The following is a 22,649-nucleotide window of genomic DNA, read 5'->3' on the forward strand; positions in this document are numbered from 1 at the left end:
AATACTAATAATATATATATATACACACATGCATACATATGTATGTATATATGTATGTACATGTACATGCATATATATATACACATACATATATACATACATATATATACATACATATATATACATATGTACACATATATATACACATATATACATATATATAGATATATACATACATATATATACATATATATACATACATACACATATACATATATATACATACATACATATATACATATATATATTTATATACACACGTATATAAACAAGTTATTGTCTCTTTCTGGGTCAAAACAGAAGTGAATGAATAGGTGGACTCCTGGCTGTGACCTCTGCTGCAGCTCTAGTCTGCCACCCTGTGGCCACAGGTGTGTGATACAAATTTTCTTTGCACCTCTCACAAAAAAACTCCAATTCCCATAAGCCCTTTCAGGGGGAGTGTTGTTTGTCTCCAAAAAAAAAAAAAAATATATATATATGTAAAAAGCATTGAGGAAGAAACTAAACAACAACAACCACACCATAAACATCAATAAATAAATCTGACTTATCTGTGTCCTGATTGGTTCTTTGCAGCGGCCAATCACGGTGCAGCACATGCAGCAGCAGAGAGTCAGTGAGCATCATCCTCCTCCTCCTCCTCCTCATCAGTCGTCAGTGGTCCATGATGAGGCTGAGGCCTGTCGTGGCGTCGGTGTTTCTCACGGCGACCGTGGCTTATTACGTTTACGCGCCGCTGCCCGAGAGCATCCAGGAGCCGTGGAGGCTGATGCTGGTGTCTGCTGCGCTCAGGACCTCAGTGCATCTGGTGAGACAAGTCTTTTTATTATTATTGATTCAATTCTATCACGGTATACATGTCATCATGATGTCAGAGACGGGAAATGTAGCAGCTGGTGATGGATTTATAGGTTTAAAGGCGGCGTTTTGAGCCAAATGTCACCGTTACACTGCGTTTTCATCCTTTGTTAGAGTATGTTTATGTATTATGTTAGAGTAACAGTACATCACCATATTGATTGTTTACCCGTCTTTTGCTGGCGTCCCTGCATTAAAACCTATAAAACAGAGCCATCGTCTCACATTTGTTCAATATTAGAAGAAATGTCCTTGTACATTTTGAACGTTTTTAATTATTTATCATTTATAAATCAAAGAATAGAATGCCTCCACCAGCTCTGGGTGATTTTTTCCCCAAGAAACAGCTCAAAAACATGGATAAATAGCAACAAACAGTGCAAACATTAGAATATACCACATGAAAAATATGCTAATTTTTACCTTTAACAATAGAAAAAAAGGATGCACACACACTTTCAATATGAAATATGAAAACATAAGACTTAATAGAGCTGACAACAAAAAATAAAATACTGTAGAAAAGTATTAAAATAACACAAATAAACAAGGCATAAAATAAAACTATAAAAAAAAAAACTAAAAATGCGATCAGAATTTTGACTCAACGACATTTGTTAAAACCTGAATATGTGACTTATAAGCACACACAACACAGGATGTCCATATAAGGAGTTACCAAGGGTTTTGTTTAACTCCGCCCCTTTATCCTCCCTCCAGACCTCAGTGATAAACTGGCTCGGTTACGATCACTACATCAGGTCTGTCAGACAGTTGTCGGAGAGCGTTTATGGTCTGGCAAAGTCGGGCGGCGACAGGGGTGGCGAGTCCTGCGGCGGCGGCGGCGGTGTCGTGCCCGGAGTAAAGGTCAGCGACGTGTCGTTCGCCGGCGTCCCCGTGCAAGTCTACGAGCCCCCTGCTGGTGGGGAGGGCCACCTGAGGAGAGGGTTGATGCACTTCCATGGAGGGGAGTGGCTCCTGGGCAGTGCTGGTGAGACTTTTGCTCATTTTTCCAGAATTGCTTTTGAATATCTGGTTAAAAAGTGTTTATTAACAGATTTAAAATGTGTCTCTCTCCTGAATCGTCAGAGCGGTGGTCGAACAACGCCCTCAACCACATGGTCTCTGATGAGCTCAACACGGTTGTGGTGTCAGTGGAGTAAGTTCTTCTTCTTCCCATTCGCGTTTGTAGACGTGTTCGGGGGCGGGGTCTCGTGTCACATATGAAGGTTCATGCCGATTGGTCGATGTATGGTGAAGTTATAGCGCACTTCGTGTTTCGCGGTGAGTCATCGAAATTTAAAATGCTTCTAGATGGACACCAAATCCAAGATGGCCGACTTCCTGTTGAGTCGAGGTCATGGTCCCAAGAGGATTTTTTGTTCGTCTTTGGCTGAACAATGTTCCCGCCAAATTTCGTGAAATTCGACGGTAACTAAATTTCGGCCGCTCCATAGACTTTGACCTGAGGGGGGCGCTACTGATCCATTTTACATTAGTTTTTCGCAATTCCATTTTTTATCAAATTTTTCGCAATTTTCTTCCATTTTCACACACGTTTAGTGGGTCAAATTCGAGATTCCGTGGATCAATAAGGTTGCTAATCAGTCCCTAATAATATGTTTTGCAATCACATCCGTGTAGGTATCGTCTTTATCCAGAGGTGCGGTTCCCGGTGCCGTACTTGGACTGCCTCGCCGCTGCCAAACACTTCCTGTCTCCGGAGGTTCTGTCCAAGTATTCCATTGACCCGGAGCGCGTGGCCGTGTCGGGGTCAAGCGTCGGCGGAAACCTGGCTGCCGCCGTGGCTCAGGCGGTAAAAGACAAACTCAAAACGCAAACACGTAACTAAAACACGCAAAGGAATCACCCGTGTCTTCTTTTTTTCCCTGCAGATCGCTACGGACGACACCGTGAGCGTAAAGTTCAGCATCCAGGCGTTGATCTACCCAATGCTCCAGGCTCTGGACTTCAACACGCCGTCCTACCTGCAGAATCAGGACATACCCGTGCTCTACCGAGGCCTCGCCGCGCGGTTCTGGCTGCAATACCTCGGCGCCGACCTCTCGCTGCAGCCCCAGCTCCTCGCAAACAACCACAGCTCGTCAGCCGTCTCCTCGGAGCTGAGGGCCCGCGTGGACTGGACCGCGCTGCTGCCCGCCAAGTTCAAGAAGAACCGCAGAGCGGTCGCGGCCCAGCAGGGGTCGCAGAGGCTCGTCAAGGAGGTGCCGGCGTTGCTGGACGCGCGGGCCTCGCCGCTGCTGGCGGGCGCGGAGACATTGGCGAAATGTCCGCGCGCGTACGTTGTGACGTGCGAACACGACGTGCTGAGGGACGACGGCCTGATGTACGCGCGCCGCCTGCAGGACGCGGGTGTCGCGGTCGCGGGCCGTCACTACGACGACGGCTTCCACGGCTGTTTTAGCTTCACCGTGTGGCCGCTGGAGTTCGACGTGGGGAAGCGGTCGGTGAGGGGTTACATCAGCTGGCTGCAGAACAACCTCTGACCTCTGTGTTTTCACTGCGAATGATTAGATCCAAGCTCAGGACATTCATTCATTCATCTGCACCACATTTTCAATGGTTGACAATGGGAAATTGGATTAGCATCGACATCGTTGACCCTTAGATACTTGGACGTGTGTTCCACTGAAGGATTAAAACGGTTATTTTAAACATAAACAAATGTCTTCCGATGAAGCCTCTCAGATGGAGGCAACAGCTACATTGTGCAAGTAAAGCGAGACGACTGCCGCCAAACTCCGATTTTGAGTTTGTTTTATGAATGCATGAAGCGGTTAGTGGTTATTTTAAACATAAACAAATGTTTTCCGATGAAGCCTCTCAGACGGAGGCAACATCGACATTGGGCTAGTAAAGCGAGAGGACACCAACTCCGATATGAGTCCGATTTATGAAGCTGTTAGCGTCACATTTTATTGTTCTCACCCCCAAACATGACTCAGCTAAACAAACATCTGTGACCCGAGTTCACACAATTCTGATGAAGCCTCTCAGGACGGAGGCAACAGCGACATTGGGCTAGTAAAGCGAGACGACTTAGCATCACATTTGTGCCGAGTCGTTGTCCAACTGTGTCACGAATATTGTGAAGAAATAAACAACCCAAACATGACTCAGCTAAAACGCTTTTGCTGATTTATATTTACATTTTTTTTTATTTTACGTGCTCAAGAGAGCACTACTGCTGTATACACACATTTGCTCCCTCTGTCAGGTCTGATAGTTTTGGCCATTTCCATTTCAGACACTCACAGTTGGGTTGTAAATGATTTTTCTACTCGTATTTTTCACTCAAAAGTATCCGATATTTTTGTTATACATGTTTGTTCTTTTAATAAATGACTTTTCTACCTTTTTGTGTCAACAAGATTTAACTTTGCACATTGAGAGACTCAAATTTAACATTGCTCATGTACAAATTGTAAATAATAAGCCAGATATTGGGAGTTATGATGGAAAAATGGTGAAAAAGCATCGAGGATTACTCATCATTATCAGAGAAGAACAGAAGCTGAATCAGTTCTTCATGTTCAGACGTGTTTCCTCTCTCCTGAGTACATTCCTGAGTCACTGCACACAGCAGCAGCTTCAATAATAACCAATACAACAGCGCCTTCTAGTGGCGGTTTAACAGCAGCATAAATCAGCCTCTACAGTATGTGACACTAGAACAACAATACTTTAAATATACTTTAAAAATGTATGTAATTTTACTTTTATTATGTATGGGTTTTTTGGGGAAGTTAATGTTGAGGACAGGTGAATGATGAGGACACGTGAATGACAAGGACAGGTGAATGATGAGGACATGTGAACGAGGACAGGTGAATGATGAGGACAGGTGAATGATGAGGACAGGTGAATGACGAGGACAGGTGAATGACGAGGACAGGTGAATGACGAGGACATGTGAACGAGGACAGGTGAATGACAAGGACAGGTGAATGATGAGGACATGTGAATGAGGACAGGTGAATGATGAGGACAGGTGAATGATGAGGACAGGTGAATGACGAGGACAGGTGAATGACGAGGACAGGTGAATGACGAGGACATGTGAACGAGGACAGGTGAATGACAAGGACAGGTGAATGATGAGGACATGTGAACGAGGACAGGTGAATGATGAGGACAGGTGAATGACGAGGACAGGTGAATGACGAGGACATGTGAATGACGAGGACATGTGAACGAGGACAGGTGAATGACAAGGACAGGTGAATGATGAGGACAGTGAATGAGGACAGGTGAATGATGAGGACAGTGAATGATGAAGACCAGTGAATGCAGACAGGTAAAGGTAAATGAGGACAGATGAATGATGAGGACAGGTGAATTTCTAGGAGAGGAAAATGAGGACAGGTAAATGTAAATGAGGACAGGTGAATGATGAGGACAGGTGAATGAGGACAACATGAGATTTGTGTTCCCTTGTCCTTTTTTGCACACAAAAAAGAACCTTGTTAAAACGTAACAAGATAAACAAGTTTCTAACAAGCTACTTTATATATATAAATATAAATATTTACGCTACATACATAGACGCATAATCTGCGCCACCTAATTCATTCCTAACACGGGCCTCCTCCTCCTCCTCCGCCCGCTGATAGATGTACTTTATGTTTATTAGCTGTGAGGTTTTCACTATACTTTTACTAAAGTCAAATGTTGTAAACGTAGTGGTTCTTTTACTTTACCAAAGTACAATTTTACTTCTATAAATCAACTTTCTGATACTTTTACTGTGAAAATACAGTTTTTCTTTCATGACAAAAAAGAGAAACATTCATAATGTAAGACATGCTAACATGTTGTTATATATGGAGGACAATGGACGTGTGTGTGTGTGTGTGTGTGTGTGTGTGTGTGTGTGTGTGTGTGTGTGTGTGTGTGTGTGTGTGTGTGTGTCACGTCGTTGGCAGCAGCTCGTGTTCATTGTGCCGTCGTAGCGTTTTTCTTTGTTTCCTAAAAAGAGGAGACAATGAGCAGCTGCAGCTCTCAGACTAATGTAGGGAGATTCCATGACTTAACAGAGAGGAACGCTGGGAGGAGACGCCTTGGGAGGGAGAGAGGAGAGAGGAGAGAGGAACGGAGGAGAGAGGAGGGAGGAGGGAGGAGAGAGGAACGGAGGAGAGAGGAAGGGAGGAGAGAGGAGAGGAGGGAGGAGGGAGGAGAGAGGAAGGGAGGAGAGAGGAACGGAGGAGAGAGGAAGGGAGGAGAGAAGAGAGAGGAAGCGAGGAGAGAGGAGAGGAGGGAGGAGAGAGGAGATGAGAGAGGAGAGGAGAGTGGGAGGGAGGAGAGAGGAGAGAGGAAAAGAGGAGATGAGAGAGGAGAGGAGAGAGGGAGGGAGGAGAGAGGAGAGAGGAAAGGAGGAGATGAGAGAGGAGAGAGGGAGAGAGGAGAGAGGAAAGGAGGAGATGAGAGAGGAGAGAGGGAGGGAGGAGAGAGGAGAGAGGAAAGGAGGAGAGGAGAGAGGAGAGAGGAGAGAGGAGAGAGGAGAGAGGAGAGAGGAGAGAGGAGAGGAGAGAGGAGGTGACTGTGATCCATCCTTTTCATCCACTTTATGAGTTCTGGTTATTATTCCAGTCTTGGCTTCAGTCCAGAGGGAAACTCTCATGTCCAGAGACTCATCACTGATTTTTATGTTTTTCTGTTTCCACTCAGTCGACTGATAGCATTTTAATTCAGCGTAGAACAACTTTAGAGAGACGACACTGAACAGGACGAGGACCTTTAGTGTTTAACCCTTCATTACTGTGTTTAAACGTACAGTTTATACAGAGGTTATAAGAACGTGCAACAGAGTGAACTTAAAATGATTAAAATAGAAATTTAATTTGGTAAATACGTCACAGTTCAAAGTTCACTTTGCTCATTTTTATGAAGAAAAAGAAAAACGGTCTAATTTTGTGAATGATGCACAAGGACAGGTGAATGATGAGGACAGGTGAATGATGAGGACAGGTGAATGAGGACAGGTGAATGATGAGGACAGGTGAATGAGGACAGGTAAAGGTAAATGAGGACAGGTTAAGGTAAATTAAGGCAGGTGAATGAGGACTGGTGAATGATGAGGACAGGTGAATGAGGACAGGTGAATGACAGTTAAATGAGGACAGGTGAATGATGAGGACAGGTGAATGATGACAGGTAAATGACAGTGAAATGAGGACAGGTAAGTGACAGGTGAATGAGCACACGTGAATGATGAGGACAAGAAAATGAGGACAGGTGAATGATGAGGACAGGTGAGTGAGGACAGGTGAATAAGGACAGGTAAATTAGGACAGGTGAATGAGGATGAATTGGTGTTCCCTGAGTGAGTGAGAAAGTTAAAGCATTCGTGACCTTTGCAACACGGTGTTAAGTGTCTTTGCTCAAGGACACACAAAAACGAGCAGAGCCGGGAATTGAACCCACAACCTTCCCATTGAAAGACAACTCGCCCCACCACTGAGCCACGTCAAGGTAAACGAGGACAGATACTGTGTGCCGACATTAGCTGACGCGGAAGACGTCATATGACTTTTAGCAACATTAGCAGCTCTAGTTAGCTACAATGGACACTGTTCTGCTAACCTGAAAAGTAAGAAAAAAAAATTCTCTTCTCTTTCCTGTGATTGTGAAGTGATTTGGGAGAATGTGTTTTGTGATTAATGCCAAATTAATGCCACTATTGTTATCGTTAGCACTGCGGCGCAGTGAGAGTGAGCGGCGTCTGTCGCAGGGGAGTCGTTCACTCCGCACACGGATTAACCTCCACCGATTCCTGTGCTTTCATTCCTGACCTTTGACCCCTGCTCCATTGTCAGCGTGAGGAAGCGATGGGCGGAGCGGGAGTCGCCCCCCGTAACCCCGCGGCGCGGCGCGTAACGCTGCCAACAATGTCAACAATGTTGCTCGAGGAAATAACGTCGCTGATTCAAATCTTTGAAAAAAAAAAAAAAGTTTGCGGAAGATCAGAACGTGAGGTGACACGAGAGAGGTTTTCTGAGAGAGGAACCAATTCCCAGGCTCGTAGAACAGGAGAAGCTGAGCGACGGCCTCGGGCAGGGAAGACGACACCCTGAGACACACGGATGTCTTCAATCCCAGGGCAGAGAGAGACACAGTGAACTCTGTAAGCGGAAATGATAACATCAAAAAATGCTGCGGTTTTTTTCTCACAGAGTGAATCACCTGTCAGCGTTTTTTCAGGATTTAAAACAAGATTTGTGACAGTTTAAGCCTCTTAAAACTGAATATTTTCTTCGTTTCTTTCCAAACAAACAAAGAAATCATTAAAAACTAAAATCATTTTGACGTTTGCGGACAAAAACAAAGACATTTTTCAACATCTAGCTATAAATTCCAGGAACGCGAGTAAGCGCATCGGCAAATTTGAAGGTTGTTCGGTTAAGAAACGCAAAAGATATCGTTAAAGGCGCCATATGTAAGAATGTGGCCAAAAACAGTTACTACATTCAAATTCAAAACACCGAGGTCTTTTAGGATTCGTTTTCTGACGTAACTGGTTCAACCCGTGGTTGCTCGGCAGCTGAGACTCTACTGACTGCAATGATTGGTAGACGGCGGTAGGTGGCGCCACCTGACGCCAAAACATGATTTGCAGTCTGCAAAAAAATGTTTTTAATGCAAATATTCTGTCTGTACTGTTTATTATATTATTCCTGAGTCTCTGTGACCTATTAGGAGGATTTTATGGACAGTTGCTTTAGATTTATTACATAATGCACCTTTAAATATATATCGGTACAAGAGGCACATGTTGGCTTGTCGCGGCTCTACTGTAGCCACGCCCCCTCTTACTCGCACATCGATGTCGGTCCATTTTGGCAGAATTTAAAGTTTTCTGACATTTTATGGACCAAACGATTATGCGATTAAATCAAGAAAATACACTCCTCAAGCTTCAAAATCTATCTATAAATATTAGGAACATATGTTAGCGTGAGTGTTATTCGCATATCTGTCGAAACCGACAGTACGATTAATTTCAAACTCGACAGGCGTCTCGCTACGGGTGTGAGTAAGTGATGCGGAGAATTTGACATTGTTCGGTTAAGAAACGCAAAAGATATCGTTAAATATGTATCGGTACGAGAAGCACGCATAGGCTTTTCGCTGCTCTACTGTAGCCACGCCCCCTCTCACTAGCACAGCGCTGTCGGCCCATTTTGGCAGAATTTCTGACATTTTATGGACCAAACGATTACGCAATTGAATCAAGAAAATAAATTCCTTGAGCTTCAAAATCTATCTATAAATATTTGGAACGTCCGTTAGCGTGTGTGTTATTTGCATATCTGTCGAACCGACAGTACGATTAATTTCAAACTCGACAGGCGTCTCGATACGGACGCAAGTAAGCGCAGCGCCAAGTTTGACGTTGTTCGGATAAGAAACGCATAAGATATCGTTAAATACGTATCGGTACGAGAAGCACACGTTGGCTTTTCGCGGCTCTGCTGTAGCCACGCCCCCTATTACTCGCACAGCGCTGTAGCCACGCCCCCGATCACTCGCACATCGCTGTTGGGCCATTTTGGCAGAATTTAATCCGCGGGTAAAAGTTGAGTGGGTGATTATTATGGTCTGACCTCAACGACAAAGACTCCCCGAGTTTGGCGGATTTTGCTAAATGCGGTTAGCTTGCATTACGACGAGTCAGCGGACACATCAAAAGTACGTAAAAACATGACGTGCATTAAACTGACACTTTGAATAGCCCGGCCGACTTCGGACAGTTTTTAAGACTTTGAAGAAACACAAACGACAACTCCGACTTTAATTTAACCAAATTTAAATGAGCGATAACGATCGCAAATTTAACGGCGTTATAAATCTAATAATCCACCCTCACCGTTATCTTCTGGTCTTCAGAGGTTTCGACCAATTTGTAGACAGGAAGTCATAAAAGCCTCTGGAGACGCAGCGAAAGAGCAATAACCGCAGCAGACGCCATGAAACGACGGCTGAGGTTGAGAAAATTGGGACGTAAACGACAGCAGAGTTTTCTTTGAACGTGAGACGATAAACATTTAAAGCAGTAAAATAAAGAGGCTTCATGGCTGCGGTTTTACTACAGCGGTCTTAAAGCTGCTTCCTCCTCAGCAGACGCCAACTTTACCTTTTCTTTGGATTTTTTGACGTTTTCACAGATCGACACGTGGTTTTTATCAAGTCGAAATATGCTCGGCTGTCTTTTTGCTTAACGATGCTCCGCGATGCTAACGCAGGAAATACTGAAATACTGCTGATCTGAGAGCAGTTGTTTTTGTTCACAAACAAACTCAATCCTAATCTACAGTGACTTCAACTTCTGTCAAAGTCATTTTCTGGTGACGTTACGACAGTGAAACTATTATTATTATGGATGAAGTTTCTTTAGATCCTTTAAAATAAAGGTCAAAAAGTCAAGTTTACTTTAGACTACAAAGAGGAGAGAGAGAGAGAGAGAGCGCGTGAATATTTTCTAATCTCTGAACGTGAACATTTTTCTAATCCCAGAATGTGAATATTTTCTAATCTCAGAATGTGAATATTTTCTAATCTCTGAACGCGAATATTTTCTAATCTCAGAACGTGAACATTTTTCTAATCTCAGAACGTGAATATTTTCTAATCTCAGAATGTGAATATTTTTCTAATCCCAGAATGTGAACATTTTCTAATCTCTAAATGCGAATATTTTCTAATCTCAGAACGTGAATATTTTCTAATCTCTGAACGTGAATATTTTCTAATCTCTAAACGTGAATATTTTCTAATCTCTAAACGTGAATATTTTCTAATCTCTAAACGTGAATATTTTCTAATCTCTGAATGCAAATATTTTCTAATTGTTGTTGTTTTGGACGAGGATCGGGATCTGAAATGTAAACATCTCAGAGTGGACGAACTCTATCTACGACAGTTCTGAGGTCAAGAAGGTAAAAACAAAGTACTTTCACAGCATGTATAAGAAAGATGAAGACATTAAAACACTAAAAAACAAATTACTTTTACAACATAAGAAAGATAAAAACATTAAAACACTAAAAAAAAGCCTCTCGTGCTGAAATGTTTTCATTTTTCTCGTCTTCGTTTAATCTCCAGCACAAACACATGGAGCAGCTGATATTCACACTTCATCTTAACAAAGCTCACATGTTTTCCCTTCACTCCGACAGCCACAGCATTCAAAGATAATAAGCTCAGTGATCGATGTCGTCGCCAAACAAAAGAGCGAAGACAAAACAATTCAGATTTAATAAAACACCAACAATGGAATGAACTCAGTGAACACAAATCTCTCCATAATCTTCACCATCTTCATCCTAATCCTCATTCCACCGCCGTCACCAGACGTCTTTAAATCCAAACCCCCCAATTACACTCCATCTTCTTTTTACTGTCGTCCTGTCGCCTGTTTTTGTTTTTTATTGAGTGTTTGAAAGGCGCTTATAAATAAAATGTAGTATTATTTAGGGCCTGAGCCACAAATGGCGTCTCCTGGCACAAATTTGTGCAAAAAACCTATTGTTAATCCTTCAGATTATTGTATATCTGGTCATTTTGGGGGGTGTTAACGTGCATAAAAACTCTTAAAACTGGGCATGAAAACGCGATATTAGCATAGTTCCCGGACCCGTGCGTTGCTCAAGGGCTCTCCAGCGCCCCCTAAGGTGAAAACAGAGGCAAAATTGAGTGCCACCGAATTACCCCAAACTTGGTGGGATGATGTCATAGACCAAGACGAACAAAAAAGTTGATCATAACCATGGCCTCAACGCAACAGGAAGTCAGGCATTTTGGCCATTTGCGCCCTACATAAAATGAGCGAACTCGTCCGAGTGCTTTTTGCGTACAGGAAGTGTGACTTCAGCGTACATCGAGTTCCAACGAATTTTCCGAAACTTGGTGGGAAGATGTTATCGACCAAGACGAAGAAAAAAGTCGACCGTAACCATGGCCTCAACTCAACAGGAAGTCCACCTTTTTTAATTTTGGAGTCCATTTTGCCGATTTGCAACCTACGTAAATGAGTAAACTCGTCCGAGCGCGTTTGTTGTACGGACATAAAAAAAAGTGCCAATTTGTACGAGACACATTAAAGTTTAAAAGTTGTCAAAATGTTTTGAGGATTCAAAACTGCACGGCCACGGCAACCCTCTGCGTTTTGGCGAATTTTGACCAGTCGTCATGCAAAACAGGAAGTGCCCTGTGACTCAACAGGAAGTGGTCCATTTTGGCGATGAGCTAACACGTCCGAGTGCGTTTAACATACGGACATAAAAAAACAAAACATGCCAATTTGTACGAGACACATCAAAAGGTGAAACCCTAGGCGTTTTGGCGATTGTCAACCACTCGCCACGCAAACAGGAAGTGCCCTATGACTTCGGCGTACGTCGAGTTCCACCGAATTGCCCGAAACTTGGTGGGAAGATGTTATCGACCAAGACGAAGAAAAAAGTCGACCGTAACCATGGCCTCGACTCAACAGGAAGTCCACCTTTTTGCATTTTGGAGTCCATTTTGGCGATTTGCACGATACGTAACGCCTAGCTTTAATTAAAACGGGCTTATAATGGACTTCATTGTCATAATGTGACTGTTCTTACTGAGATACACGAGGGAATAATAGAGTTGACTCCTTGTTGTGATGAAGTTTGAAGCCCCTGAAGCTGCATTCACAGCATCAGCGCTCGCTCTCTGCTCACTTCAGTCCATTAGCAGTGACATCTCCAGGCTGCTGTAATCCTTCATACCTCCCTCTCTCTGCTCCACCTACAAATTGTTGCTCTGTTTTCCGGCCTCTCTCTCTCTCTCTCTCTCTCTCACTCTGTCTCTCTCTCAGTTTCTCTCTCTGTCTCTGAAATGCAGCAGAGCTTGATCCGACTTGTTCTGCCTCTGCTTTCTCTGAGTCTCTACAGGACGTATAATCCCCTCTCTCTCTCTCTCTCTGTGTGTCATGGCCGTTTCCATTTCCCTCCAGAGTCTGGGGCTCATCATACTCGCTGCCGTCCTGCTGCAGACCATCGCCGTCGCCATCAGCTTCATCTACTTCAACAAAGTCCTCAACACAGTAAGTAAGCGTTTAACTGTGGGACAACTGTCCAACTGTGGATAGATTTGGATAAAACTAACTCCAAGTGGTGCCAAAAAGTGCCAAAAAGACTATTTTTAACACTTGGTTAAAGACCTCGTCAGATGTGATCTGCTTTATAATAACATGATCACATAGTTACACAGAGTCCAGACTCACTCTGTTCTCTATAAAGACATGAAATCACGTTCACGTTCGTGCTCTTATTCTGAAAGAACAGCAGAGTCGTTTCCAGTGTCTTTGTTCGTCGTTACGACCAAATAAAATCAGAAGAAGAAGAAGAAGAAGAGCTTGTATTTATATATATATTTATATAGAGCGTTTAAACGCTGCAGCGTGAGGTTAAAGTGTCTTTGCTCAAGAGACGGGAATTTAACCCACACACAAAAAACTAAAAAGTACAGTAAATATCATCAACTTTAAGACTTTCTGCTTAAGTAATAATATTAGATAAAAAAAGTGATCAAAGTAATTTTACGACAAGAAGTGAGACTATTATTATTATGGATAAAGTTTCTTTAGACAAAATAAAGGTCAAAAAGTCTACAAAGTTTACATCAGATTACAAAGAGAAGAGAGAGAGAGCGGCGGGCGAGCAGACAGATGGAAAACAATAGGAGGAAACGTGACTCAGGTTAGGATTGACTTTGGTTGTGAGACGTGAAACGTTTTCAGACGTCTGAGGAAGAAGAAATCTGAGAGATTTAATCTGGAGCTCTGGTTAGATTAGAACGAGGAGAAGTGATTGTACCTGCACCTTAACAAATACAAACATATGATATTTTGTAATCCCAGAATGTGAATATTTTCTAATCTCAGAATGTGTTTTTTTTTCTAATCCCAGAATGTGAATAATTTCTAATCTCACAACGTGAACATTTTCTAATCTCGGAATGCAAATATTTTTTAATCCCAGAATGTGAATATTTTCTAATCTCAAAATGTCATTCATTTTTTTTCACAGTTTTTGGTTGTTCGTTTCGTCGACTGAAAATTCCAAATTTGCTCTAATTTAAAATCACGTCGCTACTCTACCATATAAACCAGATTATAGATATTGCTGGAAACAGATTATGTCGATGATTTCTCCTAATCCCCAGATGCAGCAGAGTTTCTCCAGGAGCAGCGTTTCCTGTCTGATCGACGCTGAGCAGCAGCTGGAGAAGAAGAACGACCCGTGCTGGCAGGTCACGCAGCAGCTCCACTACCACATCGAGAAGGTCTACCGTCACTTAATCTCTATAAGCCTGCATTTATTATTTCAGTTCTGTGCAAAATGAATGAAAACAAAGCCAGATTAAGTGGTTAAAAAGACAGCAGGGGGCGCTCTCTTCATCGTCTCCCCCACGATGCTGTGACACATTTTCCTTCAGACTCAATTACTCACTTATGAAGTGGATGATTTGTGGGGTGAGACGCTGGATTACTCAGATTAAAAAGAAGAGGATGATATATAATCCCCCCCCTTCCTTTTTTCCCCTCTGTCTTTCAGACGATGGCTGACAAACTCCAGAAGGAGATGAGAAGTAAGAACCACGCTAAATTACAGCTAATCTGGAGCTTCAGTAGTCGTACGACGACATTCTCAACGTTTGTGTGTTTTTTTTTCACAGATAAACTGACGGGGGGGCCCATCCTGAGCCCCGGGGGGCCCGCCCTGAGCCCCAGGGGGCCCATCCTGAGCCCCGGGGGGCCCGCCCTGAGCCCCGGGGTGCCTCTTTCTAAAGTGGCCGCCCATGTGACCGCAGTTTCAGCCTCAAAGTCTACGACTGCAGAAAGTGAGTGAGAATGTGAGGTTTCTATCACTGTTTCTGCTGCTGCTAAACCCTTTAGAGCTCACACAGCATATAATCTGTGCTGCAGGTGCACGGGAATAACACACAACTCCTTATATGGACGTCCTGTCACATATTCAGGCTTTAAAAAAAAGTTTTTTCGGTGTTAGAGACAAAGTTAGGATTTCTTATGATTTCTTCTTTTTCAATTTTCTAATCTCAGAATGCAAACATTTTCTAATCTCAGACCGTGAAAATGTTCTAATCTCGTAATGTGATAATTTTCTAATCTCGGAATGTGAACATTTTCTAATCTCAGAATGTGAACACTTTCTAATCTCGGTATGCGATCCTTTCCTTCTAATCTTGCAATACGATCATTTTCTAATCTTGGAATACGATCATTTTAAAATCTCAGACCGTGAACATTTTAAAATCTCAGAATGTGAATATTTTCTATTTTTGGAATGCAATCATTTTCTAATCTTGGAATGTGAACACTTTCTAATCTCGGAATGCAAACATTTTCTAATCTCGGAATGTGAATATTTTCTAATCTCAGAATGTGAACACTTGCTAATCTTAGAATGCGATCATTTTCTTCTAATCTTGCAATACGATCAGTTTCTAATCCCTGAATGTGAACATGTTCTAATCTCAGATTAGACATCAGATTGTTGGACTGAAAAAGAGGATATAACACTCTACACACTAACCCTCTATAGTCGCCTCTGTATAAACTGTACATTTTGACAAAGTGAAAAAAGCAGCTCTGTGTTCTAAAGGGTTAAATTTACTACAGATTAATTTGTCATAATCTGTGTAATGCACAGGCGTAAAAAGGCAGAACATAAACCCTCTCGTTTTGTTTGAATCTTCTGGATTATAGGACGTAAAGTTGTTATTTATCGATGTCAAGATGTTTCCTTTTGGCCTGCGGCCCACACATTTAAAACAACATAAATAATCTGCTGTCGTTTAAAGACGAGCCGACGTGCACCACGTGGCGTCTGTGTGTGTGTGTGTGTGGTTGTTGCGTACGGATTAGAGATTAAGCGAGGCCTTGTTGTTGCCTCACCTGCTCTTTCCTGCCAGAGGTGAGGAATGTGCTGCGAGCTTCTCAGGCTCTCACATCCAATAATAACCTGCAGACGAGTCTGTCAGGACCTGCTGCAGATGCTGCAGCTGCAGAGTCCTGCTCCCTCTGTGTGTGTGTGTGTGCGTGACACATCATACTCACTTCAACGCATAATCTGGACAGGTTAAGCAAAGCATCATGGGTAAGGGCTCTGCTTCATCAGGACCAGGTGTTGGTCTCCGGTGAGAACTACTGCTTCTGACAAGGTCAGGGTTTCTGCCAGAAGTGACACGGCTTAAACATTAGCATTATTTATTAACGCCTTAACCTGAACCAGAACTCGTCAGGATCCTGGTCCTGGTCCAGGTCCAGGTCCAGGTCCTGGTCCAGGTCCAGAAAAAGGTCAGTGTTTATGTCGGTAAACGTCCTAAAGAGGTGATAAATACAAGCGCACACACACACACACACACACACACACACACTCATGTGTGTCCCAGATGACACGGAGAAAGATTGTTAAGAATGTCATGGATTTACAACATCACCTCTTTACTGCCCCCTCTGTTTAGACCAGGGATCTGCAGGTAAATCTTTGTTTTTGTAAGTACTTGAATATTTGGGCCAATAAAACATCGTAAAACATCTTCAATCGGAGACAAAAAACTACGCTAATTATGCAAAATTATCCTTATATTTTGGACTCTGGAGGTCTTATGATTCAGCCTCAGAGGATTTACATTTTATATAAGACGCCAAAGTGCCGGTGAGAGTTGGAAAATAAAGGCTTTTCCAAAAGCTAACTGCTGTTAGCGTCAGTGACGCTGACATAGTTTCCTTGTGGTAGATATATAGATAGATAACTTTAAGCTAACAGATAGATTACTTTACGCTAATAGATAGATAGATAGATAGATAGATAGATAGATAGATAGATAGATAGATAGATAGATAGATAGATAGATAGATAGATAGATAGATAACATTATGCTAGCAGATAGATCATTTTAAGCTAACAGATAGATAGATAGATAACTTTAAGCTAACAGATAGATCAGGGGTCACCAACCTTTTTGAGTCAGAGAGCTACCTTAAGGGTAAAAAATAATATGGAGGGCTACCATATAATATTTTTTTGTTTGTTTACCATTTAAATGATTAATATTATGCATTCAACTGCATACACATTCCTTCCAGTGCTTACTCCTAACGATTACCAGTTTTTATAAACAATATCAAAGATATTTTACTGACAGATCATACGGATACATGCAAGTGAGGTAAAGTGAAGTGAGCCCGCGGGCACCGTATTGGCTGCCCGCGGGCTACCAGGTGCCCGCGAGCACCACGTTGGTGACCCCTGAGATAGATAGATAACTTTAAGCTAACAGATATATAGATAGATAGATAACTTTAAGCTAACAGATAGATAGATAACTTTAAGCTAACAGATAGATAGATAGATAGATAGATAGATAGATAGATAGATAGATAGATAGATAGATAGATAGATAGATAGATAGATAGATAGATAGATAGATAGATAGATAGATAACGTTAAGCTAACAGATAGATAGATAGATAGATAGATAGATAGATAGATAGATAGATAGATAGATAGATAGATAGATAGATAGATAGATAGATAGATAGATAGATAGATAGATAACTTTAAGCTAACAGATACATTACTTTAAGCTAACAGATAGCCAGTAGATAACTTTAAGCTAACAGATAAATAGATAACTTTAAGATAACAGATAGATAACGTTAAGCTAACATATAGATAGATAGATAGATAGATAGATAGATAGATAGATAGATAGATAGATAGATAGATAGATAGATAGATAGATAGATAGATAGATAGATAGATAGATAGATAGATAGATAGATAACATATGTGAGAAACTTATTTGGCAGATTTTACTCCGACAGAATCCGTTTAAATCGGTTCATACGTGTTTTTTCAGAATAAAAGCTAAAAAGTAAATCATTTATTTAAAATTTTGCTCATTCCGTGTGTTTTAAAAATATGTTCTAAAAATAACTTTGAAGGTTGCACCTCTCTCTTCATTCTGGTGCCACTCCTTAAAACCACCATGACCTCTGACCTCCTGACCTTTGACCTCCAGGTCACTTCCACACACTCACACACCTGACGCCCTGCAGTGATTCTACTGAAATCCTCTCGTCTTCAACCCTTTAGAACACACAGCTTTTTTCCAGTGACTATGTTCAGTTTATACAGAGACTATATAAGTCAAAGTGTCTTATATCCAAACTGAGGCAATCTGACGGAAAAAAATGTCCAACTATATTTTTCACCAACTATATAAACACACCTGAGCAAAAAAGTCCTACAAATGTTAGAAATCAAATTGAATTTGTGAAATTTGACGAAATGTCCATATAAGGAGTTGTGTGTAATTCCCACGTCGAACAAATCTATTATGAAATATAACACGACTTTCACATGTCATGTAAATATGCCAGATTATCAATTCAATCAATGAATCCACAGAGAAGATAGAGAGACAGGACAAGACAAAGCGTCAGTGTCACATGATACTGACCACAGACCAGCACAGCAGCATTGTTGTTACGTCAACGACGTAAAAGAAGACAAACTCCACACAATCTTAACGACGTCTGTGTGAACGTTTAAGGATCGTGTTTCTGTCGCTAATCCTTTACACACACACACACACACACACACACACACACACACACACACACACACACACACAGCTCGTCTGTCAACGTGTGTGTTGTCACGTCTGACACCAGCAGAACACTGATTTCATGACAGTCCATTAGAGCTGCTGTGTGTGTGTGTGTGTGTGTGTGTGTGTGTGTGTGTGTGTGTGTGTGTGTGTGTGTGTGTGTGTGTAACATCTGCCGTCTCGTTCACATTCGTTCCTCATTTTTTAAAGCAGACACATTCTGCTAAATCAACTTTTTAAATCATTATAGTCCTTATATTTTGGACTCTGGAGGTCTTATGATTCAGCCTCAGAGGATTTACATTTTATATAAGACGCCATTGTGCTGGCTAGAGTTGGCAAATGATGGCTTTTCCAAATGCTAACTGCTGTTAGCGTCAGTGACACTGACATAGTTTCCTATAGAAAGATAATATATATAAACTATTTAAGCTAACAGATAGATAGATAGATAGATAGATAGATAGATAGATAGATAGATAGATAGATAGATAGATAGATAGATAGATAGATAGATAGATAGATAGATAGATAGATAGATAGATAGATAGATAGATAGATAGATTTAAGCTAACAGATTGATAGATAGATAGATAGATAGATAGATAGATAGATAGATAGATAGATAGATAGATAGATAGATAGATAGATAGATAGATAGATAGCTTTAAGCTAAAAGATAGATAGATGATATATAACGTTAAGCTAACAGATAGATAGATAGATAGATAGATAGATAGATAGATAGATAGATAGATAGATAGATAGATAGATAGATAGATAACTTTAATCTAACTGATAGATAACCTTAAGCTAACAGATAGATAGATAGATAGATAGATAGATAGATAGATAGATAGATAGATAGATAGATAGATAGATAGATAGATAGATAGATAGATAACGTTAAGCTAACAGATAAATAGACAACGTTAAGCTAATAGATAGACAACGTTAAGCTAACGGATAGATAGATAGATAGATAGATAGATAGATAGATAGATAGATAGATAGATAGATAGATAGATAGATAGATAGATAGATAGATAGATAGATATCATTAAGCTAACAAATAGATACATTTAAGCTAACGGATAGATCGATAGATATGTTTCGCTAACAGATAAGTTTAAGCTAACAGATAGATGACTTTAAGCTAACAGATAGATGACTTTAAGCTAACAGATAGATGACTTTAAGCTAACAGATAGATAAGTTTAAGCTAACAGATAGATGACTTTAAGCTAACAGATAGATAACTTTAAGATAACAGATAGATAACTTTAAGCTAACAGATAGATAACTTGAAGCTAACAGATAGATAACTTTAAGCTAACAGATAGATAACCTTTAGGACACCGATGAACTAGGTTCACTTGGTATAATATGTCTACTTTAAAAACTTCCCACAATCTCAAAAGGATCTTGCGTTATAGCGGACGGACAGATCTAAACTTTGTGTTTGTTGGTGTTTTTGTGTTTTCAGGCTCGTGGAGCAGCAGCAGCAGGGGGTTCCTGGGGGAGCGTATCAGAGCGTGGGAGGGCCACAGAGGACCGTCCTTCCTGCAGAACATGGAGCTGAGAGGTGGGGACCTCCTGGTGCCCACGGCCGGCCTCTACTACATCTACGCTCAGACCTACTTCAAAATTCCCTCCACGGGGGACGGGGAGGCGGAGACTAAGGAGGAGGCGGGGGAGGAAGAGGGCGCGACGCTCGTCCAGTACATCTACAAGAAGGTTCGAACGCTTAACTGTGACATTCTTCATGTGTGTCGGAGAAACTTGAAGAAAAATATGGAGGAACGATGACTATGCTTCCTCCATATTGTTTTTAAAATGCCTTACAGTACAGGTCCGAGAAAGCATTGTCTAATAAGCACGGTGGTATGAAATGGTTATGAAAAACAGGAAGTGTCAGTGGAAAACCTTGGCAGTGAAACTAAAGACAGCAGCAGCCACATCACAATGCACCTTCTTCCTAAAGCCAACAAACAAATGTAGAGAACATACCTCTGAGTCTGAGTCTGAAGGAAACTCTGCAATCATGAGCACATGGACAACAAGATCACACACAGGTGTGTTCATCAGCAGAGGAGTGAGGGGCTGCGTTCAAGAGCTTCATCATCGTTATAAACTCTTTATTTGTGTCAGTGCAAAGGGAATTAAAGTTAATATCTAGAAGTTTCCTGGTGATGAACTGCTGTTTCTACCTGGTCATATTTGTCCAACACAAGTCATTTTAGGCTGTTATATATATATGACTGTTATATATATATATATGACTGTCATATATAATACAATTATATATGACCGTTTTATATATATATATATCTGTTATATATGACTGTTATATATGACCGTTTTATATATATATCTGTTATATATGACTGTTATATATATATATATATATGACCGTTATATACATATATTTGACTGCTATATATGACCGTAATATACATATATATGACTGTTTTATATGACTATTTTATGTATGTATATATATATCTGTTATATATAACCATTATATATATATGACTGTTATATATATATATATGACTGTTATATATATGACCGTTATATATATATATGACAGTTATATATATATACAACTGTTACATATATGACTGTTATACATATATATGACCGCTATATATATATATATATATGTATGACCATTATATATATGACTATGACTGTTATATATGACAGTTATATATATATACAACTGTTACATATATGACTGTTATACATATATATGACCGCTATATATATATATATATATATGTATGACCATTATATATATGACTATGACTGTTATATATGACAGTTATATATATATATACAACTGTTACATATATGACTGTTATACATATATATGACCGTTATATATATATATATATAACCGTTATATATATATGTGACTGATATATGACCGTTATGTATATATATACACAACTGTTATATATATGACGTTATATATATATATATGACTGTTATATATATATGAACGTGTGAAGCCGTTCACGTCACTTTTCTGCTTTTGAGTCACTTCAATATTGTTGAAAAAAATGCTTTTTCTGATTGTTTTTGGCGGCTCCGTTTGTTTGTTTGTGCTTCCACACTTGCACTTGGCAACATGACCACCAGAGGCTTGTTGCCATCTCCGATTGCCTTGTTTTGCACGCGATAAATAAGATTAATCGGACCGATACCGATACGATTCCCCCCCAAAACTTGCTGAACTGCTGTGAGACAGTCTAACGCCACTGTTTTACCGTGTTCTCACCTCCACAGATGAGTTCCTACACGGGTCCCATCCTGCTGATGAAATCGTCGCGCAGCGCCTGCTGGCCTCGCGGTCAGGAGCCCGGTCTCTTCTCCTTACACCAGGCCGGCACCGCCTTCCTGCAGCCCGCCGACCGCCTCTTCGTCACGGTGAGCAATGCCAGCGCCTTGGAGCCGGACGGCAGGGCCACTTACTTTGGGGCCTTCCTGGTTGGCTAAACGAGAGAGGAAGAAGAAGAAGAAGATGAAGTGTTGAGGAAAAACCCTGGGATGACTTTGATTTAGAAAACGTTGAGTTTAAACCCAAATGTCAGGGAGGGTTCGCAGCTGGCGCCAATATGACGAGGAAGTGGAGCCATTTGGTGTGTTTACGCCAGCAGTGGATTGGAGCTCACGCAGGAGTTCACTTCCTGCATAACAAGTGTGCGAGTGCACGACAGAGGAGCTAACGCCGATCATGTGGCACGTTAAAGAGGACGAAGGCGAGGGCAAGGACGTCTGGACGAGGACAAACGACGCGGATTAAACTCTGTGCTCTCTGTTCCCAGTCGACGGTCGTCGTTTCTGGGAAAATGACAGAGAAACAAATGAAAAACAAATGACATGAGTTAATCATGATGATGATGATAAACGATGAAGGTTCATTTGTCGCTCGTCTTTGAACGGATTAGAGCGGAAACCACTATTGGATTAATCCAATGAGTTCTTGATGAAAACAAGATTTCTGATTGTTTCGGCGTCTTAAATGTGAATATTTGAGATTATTTCTAACAAAATAAATCATTAAAAACGGAATCATTTTTTGATTTGTG

The 22,649-nt window shown here is 41.1% G+C and overlaps 2 protein-coding genes across 2 annotated transcripts; both read left to right on the plus strand.

Moving 5' to 3' along the window:
• Positions 1 to 667: 667 nt before the first annotated feature.
• Positions 668 to 3,368, plus strand: nceh1a (neutral cholesterol ester hydrolase 1a; the record flags this gene model as incomplete). The annotated part of the gene is made up of 5 exons (XM_083891915.1): positions 668 to 811; positions 1,582 to 1,852; positions 1,951 to 2,020; positions 2,506 to 2,677; positions 2,757 to 3,368. 5 exons carry the CDS (start codon positions 668 to 670, stop codon positions 3,366 to 3,368), a joined length of 1,269 nt encoding a protein of 422 aa, XP_083748041.1.
• A 9,473-nt stretch (positions 3,369 to 12,841) lies between these two features.
• Positions 12,842 to 22,056, plus strand: LOC310930146 (tumor necrosis factor ligand superfamily member 10-like; the record flags this gene model as incomplete). The annotated part of the gene is made up of 6 exons (XM_083893074.1): positions 12,842 to 12,955; positions 14,077 to 14,196; positions 14,469 to 14,502; positions 14,590 to 14,754; positions 20,039 to 20,289; positions 21,847 to 22,056. The coding sequence occupies 6 exons, from the start codon at positions 12,842 to 12,844 to the stop codon at positions 22,054 to 22,056; spliced, it is 894 nt and encodes a 297-aa protein (XP_083749200.1).
• Between the last annotated feature and the right edge of the window lie 593 nt (positions 22,057 to 22,649).

The sequence above is a fragment of the Microchirus variegatus genome (genome assembly GCF_963457635.1).
Source record: "Microchirus variegatus genome assembly, chromosome: 7".
Taxonomy (NCBI): domain Eukaryota; kingdom Metazoa; phylum Chordata; class Actinopteri; order Pleuronectiformes; family Soleidae; genus Microchirus; species Microchirus variegatus.